Raw genomic sequence first — 12,530 nt, 5'->3', positions numbered from 1 at the left:
GACCTCAAGCATCCTCTCCATCAAAATAAAGTAGCTAGCATATCTGGTCTCCATGGCCTTGAGAAATTTTTTCTTTGAAAATGTTCGAAATAATGTGAGAGATGTGTGATGATTGCAAATACACATTTGCATATCTCTAGCCTCAAACACCATAGCCTTTATCCAATCAATTTCCCCAGTGTTCTTCAAGGTGTTGCTGAATGCATGTACACAACATGGGGTCCAAAAAATGTGCCTATATGTACCCTCCACCATTAATCCAATTGACCTACACACTTAGGCTGAATCTATCACTACCGGCACAACATTTAAAGAGCCAACCTCTTCTATAGTATCTTTTAAAATCTGAAATTGGAAGGTTGCATTCTTCTTTTTCCCTAAACCACCTTTTTCTCTAAGAGAATAAGAGCTTGTTGAGCTAGTGACACTAATATTGATGAGTGGATGATGTTTGATATTGGTCCACCTATCCATGATGATAGAGAATCACTCATCCATCCATGTCTGTCTCATTTTCTCTATCAACATTCTCACTTTTGAATACTCTTTATCAAGAACAGTGGTGCGTAGTTTTGTCTCACTAGGTGGTATAAATTATATAATTCAGCAACATATGTTTCTCTTTTACTTCTCTTCCCTATTAGAAGGCTCTTTCCCTTTCCCACCTCTATTTATTTTTGAAACTTGGGCATTTTGTGAAAACAAATCGTTCCCTTTTTGGGAATGAAAATGGGGGGACAATGGACAATGAATTTCCATCCTTGCACCCCGATACGAAATGGGTATAAGAACGAGGGTATTTTGCCAAGGGATGCATCCCCTGTGGAACCTATGTTTAATATAACATTGATTTACCATAATAATCACACATGGACTTATTTGTTCATTTAATGGATCAACTACTTCAAGCACTTCCAACCAAATAAATTACAAAGGGAATAAGGGTTTAGAAAGCTACTTTACTCTTAGAATGCAAGAAATTGTGAATGTCTTTGTGACTCTATGAGACTTAGTTTAGCTATCAACATCAACCAAGCTAGTGCGACCTCCTAAGGTAGATGTAAGACATTCAAACTATCACCATTCCAATAACATAATGCATCGATGCATATCAATGTGAAAGCAACAATTGAAGTAAAGGTCATAAATATGTCATTCAACCATGGAAGGAAAACTTACAATCAACATACAACTAGTGGTTTGGTCTAAGTGAGTTCACCAAAGATGCATCGAAAATATCTTCCATTCAACTAAACACTACTTCTAATCAACATGAAATATATTCCTAATCTAAGTGAACAAATCTGGAAACTATGCAATGCATCAAAGCAACACAAGTAATCCTCTATGAAGACCAACAATGAATGAGCAATTACTTTGCTAACATTATGGCAACAATTTCAGCAAGTCTCTTTCTCTAACTTATTAAAAGAGAAGGCCTTGGCCTTCTATAGTTCCTCAATTACAATGAGTGACCAAGGTCAATTCAAGATTAAGGGCCAATGTTTAACCAACACAACCCTAATCCAATAGACAACTACAAGCCTTAAGTGCTTGTCTAGTTACAAAAAAGCACAACTTTGTGACAAATGAGAAAATAAAAATGCCTTTGAGAATCAATGGGAAAATAGGTTAAGTAGATACATGATTTGGAATACACAAGTGCACTTGGCATGTTTTGATTGGATGTTCTTGGACACTTGCAACTGGGAATTTCTGATTGGTGTAGGATGATTAGGTGTCACTTAAACATGCTTATCTCATAAATTGATTGATTTCTTGGTGAGAAGAGAAATATCTCTTGATACTCAATAGTATCAACCCTTAGATTGATTCTGACTACCTAAGTTGTTTCCTAAAATATTCCAAACAGATATTGACTCGATTTCTTTCTCAAAATATCATTCAGAACATAAACATATGAAGTCGCATTATTAAAATCCAGTAATATAAACCATACGAAATATCTCCAATAGATATTTATTCGGTTTCTTTCTCAAAACAATATTCAGGATTCAAGCATATGAAAATGTGTTACAAACCAATAGTATTAAACCAATAAACTCTCATAAAATTCCTTAAAACATGTTATTGCATTATATAACAACAATGCAATAACCAACATTCAAAATCCAATCTTAAACATAGTTTTACAGTCAAATTGAAACACTAAGAGAAGAGCCTGTAAGCACACGCAAGACACTTGATGTGACGTATCCTCAGATAATGGGTTGCATTCATTATCTACCGGCACAAGGGGCTATGTCCTTACACTGGATGAAAGAGGAAGCTTTTTGAATAATTCTCGCAAGAGAGAAACTGAAATTTGTATCATAAATCAAGCATACCAAATGAATGAGTCTCTTCTCCTTTTATCCTCACAGCTTTGACTCTTCGACTCCCTTCTTGGCTTTTCGTCTCATCTCTCCTTGTCATTTTTAGCCCATTTTATAATATTAAATTGACCTTTTATAATTTGAAATCCACGTTCTCAAAATCAATTTTAATATTATATGAATATGTATCTAACTTTTCTAATGTCCCAAAAAGGGGACATTACAAATCTTCCCTTCTCGAGATTGCTTGTCCTCAAGCAATCAGTACTAGGATCCCATATGAATCTGCCGGTAGCCCTGTACTGCCATTTGAAAACAAATCTAGCGGCACTGTGAAGCAGGGTGTCACTCTGCAACCTATCCATCAACCGGATCCTTGGATCCCATATAAATCCATGAAATCTCACAACACTTGTAGACTGTACAACTCTGATTATCATTGCATCTAGTCTCAAATTGAGTAGAACTACAACAAAATCCTTAACAAGCCATAGATACATATGGTCAACACCTGGATCCCAAACCTTGTTGTCATCACCAACTGATATGATGAGGTAGAAATGTATCCAGGAGCTATGTATAACCTAGTAGATGGCGACGACCCGACCTAAATAGATGATGTAAGAAACAAGCTGTTTGAAAACTGAAAACAACACCAAGGGCATATTAAATATCATATTGTCGTCGTCAATCTGGAGAACACCCGAGTACATAGGTACTATGAATAAGAATGAAGCTGAAAACCCATTCCTTTCGATTGAAACATAATTCTCATGAACTCTCCACCAAGATCTATTCAATGGCCGATGTAGGAAATCCATCCAACTCCTTTGTGGGTTGAAATCAGAAATTATATTAGGATTGATCAAATGACAAGCGACAGAAGTTAATTCACCACTCCCATCCTGTGACCAAGATTCACTGCTAGGAACTATAATTGGATCCTGTTGGTTCTCAAAGCTGCAGATTGGAAATCCAAGAGCTTGCCAATTCTCTGATAGGACTTCACAATCAGTTTTGGCCATTGAATGGTAATTTTTATTGATTCTTTTGCACTTCAGGCTCCACTACACATAGGCGGGTAGACCTTCTCCTCGAACTTGATCACTTGGTTCAAAGCTTTTCTAAAACGAATTTAAGTTTGGGAGTTCTCCGGCTGGCAAGGTCCTGGAACTCAATTAAAATAAAACTGAATACTGAGTAATGGTTGGATGTTTTGTATAATGTTTGAATAATAATGAATTTGATGCTTGTAGGAAGGAATATATAGATTTTCTGACTTCAATAATAAAAGACTAGTGCCTCTGCTCATCCGGGCAACAAAGTCAACTTCAGTGAATTTTCACGTACAACTTCATAAAGTTCTTATGCACTTGAACTGTCAACAATTTAATAATCAAGATGTGACTGACCAAATATTATGCAATCTTAAATTAGCCTAGATTGAACTTTTAACTCCTCTGTTAGGGAGACAATCTGGATGCAGATACATAAACAATTAAATATTTCACTATATTTGTGATGATCACATTTAAGATGCTAAATGATTGTGTCCACTTCTCTGACATTAAAATTGCTTACATAATTTAAAAATAATAATTATAAAGGACGATTCATCTGCAGTATAAATCTCCATGCCTTCAAAATTAAACATGCCTTTTATTTTATTATTAAAATAAAATAATTGAATTTATATTACAAAGTCACATTATAGCCCTTATTCCTCCATACAAGTAGATATAAAATACTTCTTCTTCCATATAGATGTTTTTCAAATGTTTTATGTCTAAATGTTTTATCTCCGCCCCTATATATATGTTCTATTTTTCTAAAATTGTGACTTTAAAAAAATTAGTATTACACCTCTTACTAATTAATCGCACCTCTTCATTGTATTTCACCTTTTAACATATGATACTTTAATCATATTTTGATGTGTCTAATATTATAATAAACACACCCATTGACCATTCTGATTATTGGGCTGCATCTCTCTTGCCGTGAACTCATATGGAGATTGTTCTAAGTCATGGCTCAATATATCCAAAGCAAAATTATTTCAATTACCGATGATATTGAAGGCAGCTTCAATGAATTTCCTTAATCGCATCTTCTCAGCTTTTGATCTTAATTTATTTGATTTGGCCGGTACATCCTGAAGGTTATCGGCTATGATTTATATCGTTGATGCTTAGAAAATCCTTTCCATATTAATTCGTTGTCTTGTTTAATGTCTTTCTTGACTCCTTAATGCCTAACACACATATTAGGATACGTATTCTTTGTAATTAAAACAGGCTTTGATAACTTCACTCCTCATCACCATAATTTGTCCTTTGTCACTGCTCTTCATTGATGCTATCCATTCAATGATTTGGCTTCAGAACTCATCATCTCTTTCAACATAGTCTTCATTCTGCTCAAGCTCCTTAAGATTTATAATATTAACTTCTGCTTTACACCAAGCTTTTCCTGAAACTCTCCAATATGCATCATATCATCATGAATACCCTGGATTTCTTTTAAAGTTCTATCCATATTGGATGACGATAGTCACTCCTGCCTTTGCTAATACATAAATCAGTAACTAGGTCTTTGGCCTGAAATTTCACGCAAAGACTTATTTTTCATAGCACCATATATGTGAAGGATAATATCAACTGTCGTAGAATCCATAAAACCACATTCAACATAGTAGACATAAGATGAAGGAGAACATTTTTCATTCAACCAACTTGTACTTTCCATCTATGAGCCTAGATTAACAATAATAGATCAGGACAGGATTCATGAGAGAAAATGAATGTGAGTGAGAAATTTCTCTGCTTATCGACATGGCATCTGTAGCTTCCAATAATGTTCCATGATATCCATTAGGTTCTTCTTCCCAATATCAGCATATCTTGTCTAGACCAGGTTCCAATTGGATTGTAAATGCAGAGTAATACAAATTCTTAGTAAAAAGGAGAATAAGGTTATACAGAGTGAAATTATTTAAACACTAAACTTAAAAGGATGGCCTTTTTAGAATTGTGTTTACATATGACAGTGGTGTATGAAACTTGAAAATTTAACTTGGGAATATAAGGGATAAGGGTATCATAATTAATCAGATAAAACAATTTATCCTCTTGGCAACATGTGAATGACCGAAAAGATAAAATTGATAGTAAAGATGAGTGAACAAGAGTATGTAAATAGTGGCCTTAGTTTATTAAATTAGGGTTCCATCAGATCCAAAATTCTCAAGTCTGGATCATCCTCTTTATGACAATTAAAAGGAGTGGCCTCGTTTATCTCAAAAAGAGGATTATCAAAAATCCAATCAGCATCCACTTCAAACATGGGGTTGTCTATAAGTTGAATGTGATATGAAAATTTGATACTTGGTCTTTTGGGACAGCTGTCCAAGTCATAAGTCCGCTGAATGCTATCAAATTCCTCAATTACTTCTTGGAAAAACTCCTATCTCTCTTTACCCCCATGCTCCCAAAAATGATTTGTGATCCAAACCTGATCTTCTGCTTCCTGAAGAGAAACCCAAGTATCATCGAATGCCTCATGAGCATACTTAAGCACTTTGTTGAGCTCCATAAATCTCATTCCTTTCTTTATTCAACTGATCAACTTATATTCCAGTAACCTTGAGAATATAGTCCTTGTCTAAAAGCAAGCACAAATAATTTGATTTCATAGTTTCAAGAGCTGTTTTGACTACTTGCAAATTAGCAACAAGCCAATCTCCTTCCAGTCACCTTTGAGCCTTCCTATAGAGATCCTCAACCGTCCTGTGAGTGCTGTCATAATGTACCAAGGATGCCACAACCATATCTTCACTAACCTTTAGCTGGTTCTATAAGACATATATCTCATTATTGTTATATTGATACAACTTATCTTCTTGTAGTGTCATCTTGGACTGTTCATGGAAGTTAATATCATGCATATAAGAAACATTTGGTTCATCATACAAGAACTCCAACGTGCTGTTACCTTGAGTACAACCCACCTCATCAACATGTTTGTCAAAGCTAACCTCCAAATCACCAACGTAGAAACTTGCACCCTATGTAACATCTTCTATGTGATCACAAGAAGGCTGCAAATCACTGGTAGTTGTTTGCTCTTCTTTTTTAAGATCCTTTGTTAGATGATGTTGGTTTGCTGGAAACTCTTCATATAAATTTTTGCACTAGTCGTTTGCAAGGAGATCCTGAACTATTTCAAAATACTTCCTTTTTGCCATATCAGTCTTATTTTGGAGTTTTGGATAGAAGTTCATATAATAAAAAATTAATAAATTGTTTTGAACTCGTGCTGGAAATTTGTTATATTCGTCATAAATGTTGAGTATATTTGACCTTATATCAGATTGGAGATTATGGGTTAACTATTGTTTATTTTGAGCAAGCTCTTTCGTATTACTGTCTTGATTAGGCATTTTTCCCAACTTCTACTTCGGACTCGGCTCCAATCCAAAACTTCCAATTTGCTCAAATAATGCTGTCAATAGTCGGCGGATGCACAACGTCACTAGATTGCTTTGGCAACACCACAATCCAACTTTCAGATAGACATAAGTCCTTTGCAACAAGCTTCACCCTCTATCCTTCTACTCAAATACTCTGAAATTATCTCAAACCATTTGATTTCTTCAATTCAAACAAGTACATAGATTTGGATGGCTCATCCCAAAGGCATTCACTATTATGCAAAAGGCAACGTTACATTGCAAGAATCTTAACCGAAGGTGTAGCAACAAGTATTGATTCATAATAAGAATAATAAGGGAGATGGTGATGATCGTTCTAATCCAACACTTTCACTTTTTCATGTTATGATAGTGGCAACATGGAGCAATGCAAATATTCATGAAGATTTGCATAAGACTTCGTACCTACCAAATATATTTGTCCAAATAACTAGGTTGACGTTTGAATACTAGCCACACGGTTTTACATAAAACAACAATGGAGTATAATAGCATGTGACCTGACACTGCTGTAAGACGTCAACAACTCATGTGACCCAAGCTGAGAGAACTCCTTATCCAAGTTCTTATTTGCTCGTGGTGGTCAAGTACTTGTAGTGTTTGCTGGGTTTGCTTCCTTTTAGATTTTGACTTTAGCAATCCGACTTACAACTCCCAATACCCTGCATGACTCTTGATAATGACGACAAGGCTCGCAATGGCTGTTACTACCTCCTTGCGTCTGTTGCACCACACTCAGTGATCAATCAGCCAGACTATGCTTGGAGTTAGATGACCCGACTTCACTTGGATGCGTCCTTGGTTTTCTGATACTACTGTCTCCTATATGGTTGCCACTCACTACCAGAAGGAGTAATTTCACAAAATGCTGTTATCGTCAGCTGTAACTAGTAACACACTCTTCCCTCTTCACACACGAGAAGGATACTGATCCTCACGTCTAGTAATGTTAAATTTTTCCTAATACTTCTGTTCATAGATTGTATAATGTGGTAACAACAATCTACAACACTTATTACGACATATATTCTCCGGTGATAAGATTTGACAATTCCCTGCACAACCACATATACTCCTATACCTCCAATCTATGTTGACAAAATTAATAACATAGCTTGGGTCTCGATACTATTCACTGCATCTTTCCTTCAGAATACTGCTTTCACTCACTATTGCTAGTAATATTCAAGAAAAATGTTATCAGGAATATGATTGCTGTTAATTCCTTTCCTCAAAAATGGTGAACATCAACAATTGTCCTCTTTCACTCTTGTTGAATACTTTGTGCCTTTGTAACCACAAATGTTTGGTTGGTGATACATGCCAATGAAGTTTATTCCATGGTAGAAAACAACAGACTTGTTAGTAATTGCAAGCTCAGGGAATCTTGCACAGTTACAATATTTAGTAACACTGTCTTCAAATTTATAAATCTAGACTTTTTTAGACTTAGCTGACCACCTTCCCATTAATCGCTGGGCGTTACAATCACGTACGAAGCCAATGGTAATAAGGGAGCTCTAAACTATTACCCTCCATTCTGCCGTTTTCATCGTAATCATGTATATGGTTCATAGTTCCAAAAATCGCCATGAAATCGCCGAAATCGCCGAAATCGCGATAAGATTCATGGCTCCCGATTTTTTTGGAATCGGAAATCGCTGGTGGCGATTTTTTCGCATGAATCGCCTGAATCGCCAAAATCGGCGATTCATGGAAAAAATCGCCAGAATCGCCATCGGGTATCGCCAGAAATCGGCCGCGGCAGCAAGGATAGAAAGTTCAATTTTTTAGAAAAAACACATGTTTTATTTGCTTTCTAAGTTGACTTTCCTCTTTGTTATAACCCTAAAGAGCCTTCTATTTGCTTAGTATGAGTAGAAGAGAGGAAGAGTGAGAGAGAAGAAGAGAAAAGAGAATCCATAGGTTTCCAACCGGCAAGAAGGAAGAGCACCAAAGAGATCAGAAGTCCATTTGGGGAGGCCATAAATTGCATTGGGAGCATTAAGGAGTCAATATCAACACTCCTCAACTCATTTGCAAGAGGTAAGTGTTGGTTTTTTTTTTGCATGTTAGTGTAGTATGCATTTTTTGTTAAATTTTTTTAGTGTTCATTTGCAAATCTTGAATGTTTTTTATTTTTAGTTTTACTAAATTGCAAACTAGGGTTTGTTGTTTTGTAGTTTTTGTTTATTAGTTGCAAACTTTGATTTTTTACATGAATTTTTTTATTGCAGCAGCCCTTTGCTTTCATTTTCCAATTTCCACAATGGGTAAAAAAGATGAATGCTGGAAATATAATGAAGAGTTTCCTGGGAGAACCAAATATCAAACAAAATGTATATTTTGCAAAGAAAAAATAAATTCGGGAGGTATCTATAGATTGAAATACCACATTGCTGGCATACCTGGCCATGATGTCACAGTTTGCACTCAACAAACCGCTGAGGCAAAACGCTCTTGTTTAGTGGCATTAGAAAAAATTGAACAAGACAAGTTGACTAAGAAAATGCAACTTGAAGGGTTAAGAGGTATTGGCTCCCGTGCTCCCACATCCGCAACTGCATCTACATTTGCAAGTGCATCTGCATCAGCTTCCGCATCCGTAGGTTGTGTTGGGGAGGGTTCTTCTAGGCCTCCTTTTCATCCTAGTGCTAGTGCTCATGTGAGTGTTAGTGGTAGTCGGTCTCATACTGAGACAGAGTCCAACACCAACCTATTGCGGCCTAGAGTGCGGAAAAGCAGAATGGATAGTTACTTTGTGCCCCGCACTACTCCTGGCTCCCAACCCACGCTTGAGGGCATGGGTTTGAACAAGGAGATTCATGATGCTGCCAGAAAAGAGATTTGCAAATTCTGGTACTTTTGCAACATTCCATTTATTGCAGCCAGGTAATTGATTCTTTTTTCTTTGTTATCTTCAAAGTTAAAGTTAAAAGTAAAAGTAAAACTTTAATTATATCTACTTGTTTTATGATTTTAGTTTTTGACATCTAAATTTATAATCAATATCATTATCTATTTGTGACAGGACTCCTTATTGGCAAAACATGATAGATGCAGTTGCCATTTGTGGTCCGGGGTTTAAAGCCCCAACTGAGGCTGAGTTGAGTGGATACCTCCTGGAGGAAATGGTTGAGGATATGAGGCATGAGCTTGAGGACAACCGAAAGGAGTGGATCGAAAAGGGTTGCACCATCATGACTGATGGTTGGACAGATAGGAGGGGAAGAACACTCCTCAATTTTCTTGTATCCTGTGGAGGTGATTGATCATTCTACTTTCCTACATACATAATTTTGAATCGTGATTGACTATTTCAAATTTTGATTTGTTGATTGCTAATAGTAATTATAATTCGTTGTTTTGTTACTTGTAGGATATACCATGTTCCTCAAATCCATTGATGCTTCTGCTCATGTAAAAAACGCCACATACTTATGTGAGGTTATTGAGGAAGTTATAGCAGAGGTGGGGGAACAACATGTGGTGCAAGTGGTGACGGATAATGCAGCAAGTTATGTTGCTGCAGGTAAACTTTTAACTTTTTAAGTTTTGAAAATAAATTTATTTGAATTTTGAACTTTTTCTAATTCTAACTTAGAATTTCTAAGTTTCCTAAGTTCTAAGTTCTAACATGTTTGAAATTTGAATTTCTAATTATCTTAAAATTGTTGTAGGCAAACTTTTGATGGAGAGACACCCCACCATATTTTGGTCCCCTTGTGCAGCACACTGCCTTGACCTCATCTTGGAGGAAATTGGCAAACTTGAGTGGGTCAAGTCATGTGTGGAAAGGGCAAAAAACATATGTAAGTTTATTTATAATCATTCATTTGTCCTTAGCACAATGAGGAAGTACACAGGAGACAAAGAGTTAGCTCGTCCAGGGATCACGAGGTTTGCCTCGAATTTCATCACCTTGCAGTCCTTGTTGACATCAAGGGATGATTTGAGGAGCATGTTTGTTGGGCGGGAGTGGATTTCATCTTCCTATGCTACGACCACTGCAGGGATAGATGTGGTGGATTGCATATTTGATGATGATGGTTTTTGGAAACCTGCTAGAGAAATACTTAAGGTAATTTTATTGCAATTTAACATTTAATATTTTACAGTTTACTATGCTAATTGTTTAATGATTTAGTTTTACCTTATATTATTGAATTATTCTATGTTTAAGTTTTGACTCAAATTTTTGTTTTACTTTATATGTAGGCCACTGAGCCTCTTGTATCTCTCCTACAAACTGCTGATGGGGAGAAGCCCTCTATGGGCTACATATATGAGGGCATGGATAGGGCCAAGGAGGCCATTAAAGCTCAGTATGCAGGAGTGCAGGAGAAGTATGCCCCTATTTGGGACATCATTGATAGGAGATGGCAGAATCAGCTCCACAGACCCATCCATGCAGCAGCTTACTTTTTGAATTCGGCATTTCGTTTCCGTCCTGACTTCAAGGCGGATGAGGAGTTTCTCACCGGATTATATACAGTGATCCAGAGGTTGAGTACTGATGAGGATAGCAGTGCTGCAATTATTGAGCTTGATAAGTTCAATAATAAAGAAGGGCCACTTTTCTCTAGCAGGGTAGCCATAGATGCTCGGGAAACAATACAACCAGGTAAAAATTAAATAATATATTCAATGTTCATGAATCTAGATTCTAAACTTAAAGTTGATTATGTAATTTTAGAGTTAACTTGTAATTTGTAATTTGTAAATGAGACTAATTATTTTTATTTTCCCTTATTTCAGATAGATGGTGGCAAATGTTTGGGGCCACAACCCCAAAACTTCAAAAAATTGCCATTCGTATTCTGAGTCAGCCAAGCAGCGCTTCTGGATGTGAGCGCAGTTGGTCTATGTTCGAGCACATCCACTCGAAGAGGAGAAACAGGTTGACAGTGCAGAGGTTGAATGATCTTGTCTTCGTTCATTACAACCTCCGTCTTAGGATCAGACAGATTTTGGGCACTGACTCCTCTCCGATCATTCTGGAGGAGATTGATCCAGAATCAGAGTGGCTCACAGAGGTTGTAGATCCAGTCTTCACTGAGGAAGACCGTGCGTGGATTGACCAGGTGGATATAGAGGCTGAGGCAGCTAGTGCACGTTCTTCAGGCATTGGTAGACGCACACGTGCACGCACAGACACAGGCCCTAGCGACATTCGTGAGCCCATCTTATATGCGGGAGATATGGCTCGACAGTCCTCTAGGACCTACATTAGACGCCTTGCTACTAGGCAGACTGGATACTCAGAGGCTGAGGCTGAGGCTGTAGCCGAGCTTGAGGATGATGTTGAGGATGATGATGACTATGAGCCTGAGGCTTGAGCTGGAGCCTTGTTTTTATATTTTGTTTACAGATATTGATACTGAATCATTGATAGACATATGTTTCAAAGTTTCAAACTTTCATGGATCTTCATCTTAGATTCTTACATAAATTTATGATTTGATGTCTTATGGATCATCTTACATACATTCTATGATTTAAATCATTATGATCATTTGATTTCTATTTACTTCAGCTAGCCTACAATTTACATTTTAGAATCTTAGATAACATAGTTACGTATGTGATGGATTTTATGTTTCATGTTTATGTATGTTAAGTTTTAACTTCTATTTGATGATGTTATAGTGTGCTTAAGTTATATTCAATAAAGGGTGCATGAAATAAGTTTTAAATTGTTA

The 12,530-nt window shown here is 36.6% G+C and overlaps 2 protein-coding genes across 6 annotated transcripts in view; both read left to right on the top strand.

Moving 5' to 3' along the window:
- The window catches only part of PK3 (serine/threonine protein kinase 3), a 169,774-nt gene that overhangs the window by 34,656 nt on the left and 122,588 nt on the right, over positions 1-12,530 (top strand). The gene's annotated exons all lie outside the window — the stretch shown is intronic.
- LOC149537668 (uncharacterized) lies at positions 5,572-12,358 on the top strand. Its single transcript, XM_089799008.1, has 7 exons — positions 5,572-8,874; positions 9,066-9,720; positions 9,860-10,092; positions 10,208-10,360; positions 10,509-10,909; positions 11,047-11,452; positions 11,587-12,358. The coding sequence occupies exons 2-7, from the start codon at positions 9,098-9,100 to the stop codon at positions 12,165-12,167; spliced, it is 2,397 nt and encodes a 798-aa protein (XP_089655134.1). The 5' UTR covers positions 5,572-8,874; positions 9,066-9,097; the 3' UTR covers positions 12,168-12,358.

Source organism: Cupressus sempervirens, chromosome 9, assembly GCF_028749045.1.
Source record: "Cupressus sempervirens isolate cs-2001-9-10 chromosome 9, ASM2874904v1, whole genome shotgun sequence".
NCBI classification, from domain to species: domain Eukaryota; kingdom Viridiplantae; phylum Streptophyta; class Pinopsida; order Cupressales; family Cupressaceae; genus Cupressus; species Cupressus sempervirens.
This window is presented reverse-complemented; position numbering and strand designations above follow the sequence as displayed.

Excerpts from the sequence above, each read along its gene's own strand:
- LOC149537668 (XM_089799008.1), top strand. The coding sequence starts at position 9,098 with ATGGGTAAAAAAGATGAATGCTGGAAATATAATGAAGAGTTTCCTGGG. Across the intron at positions 9,721-9,859 it reads ATTCCATTTATTGCAGCCAG|GACTCCTTATTGGCAAAACA; the intron begins GTAATTGATTCT and ends TATTTGTGACAG. Across the intron at positions 10,361-10,508 it reads AGCAAGTTATGTTGCTGCAG|GCAAACTTTTGATGGAGAGA; the intron begins GTAAACTTTTAA and ends AAATTGTTGTAG.